The 677-nt window shown below is 70.6% G+C and overlaps 1 protein-coding gene across 1 annotated transcript in view; it reads left to right on the top strand.

The window, feature by feature from the left end:
- Positions 1–677, top strand: part of LOC105004177 — a 35538-nt gene that overhangs the window by 18754 nt on the left and 16107 nt on the right. The window contains 3 exon segments of the mRNA XM_010861706.1: positions 213–321; positions 487–555; positions 656–657. Of these exon segments, the coding sequence (XP_010860008.1) occupies positions 213–321; positions 487–555; positions 656–657 (180 nt within the window).

Genomic DNA, 677 nt, shown 5'->3' with positions numbered 1-677 from the left:
AGACGCAACAGATTGCAGAACCCGAGCGAGAGAGAAAGCACGGAGCCCGCTCCCTCCGCCCGCCGCCCCGGCCTGCACCCGCGGCCCAGACCCCCGCCCTCCGGCTGGGCTCAGCCGGCCATTTAGATGCAGCTCACAGGACGGCGGGCGGGCGAGTCGCGCGGCTCCCCGGGCCCCTGTCAGTCCACTCCCCTTCTCCAACACCGCCGCAGGGAGCGAGGCAGTGGGCGGCGCGGCCCCGCACCCGGCTGCGCGCCAGTGGCGGGGTAGACACAATCCCCGCGGACCCGAGCAGCTCCCCGGGGCCCCGCCGGTTGCCAGGTTGGGAGCGACGGGAGGGGTGGCCCGGACGCGATCCGCCGGATCCCTCGGGTCCCTTTAGATTTCCGTGGGTGGACACGCCCCCAAGACTCCCGGGTTTGGACCTTTCTTTCTAATCCGGAGAGGGTTGAAGGGATACCCCTGCACCCTCCCGTCCTTTTCCAGGGCCGGATTCGGCCCCCAGGGCGGGGCTCGCAGCCTCCGCTCCCGCCAAAGGGTTTGCGGGGGCTAGAGGTAACTCGATCTGCAGCCCGAGATGCTAAGCTGGGAGCGGCGGCTGCGAGTCCAGGGGGTGGGGGTTCGTCTTCTCCGGGCTCCTGTCTGCCGGCTCCAGCGGTACCCGCCGCATCTTCACT

The sequence above is a fragment of the Bison bison genome, unplaced genomic scaffold (genome assembly GCF_000754665.1).
Source record: "Bison bison bison isolate TAMUID 2011002044 unplaced genomic scaffold, Bison_UMD1.0 scf7180017864472, whole genome shotgun sequence".
NCBI lineage: Eukaryota > Metazoa > Chordata > Mammalia > Artiodactyla > Bovidae > Bison > Bison bison.
This window is presented reverse-complemented; position numbering and strand designations above follow the sequence as displayed.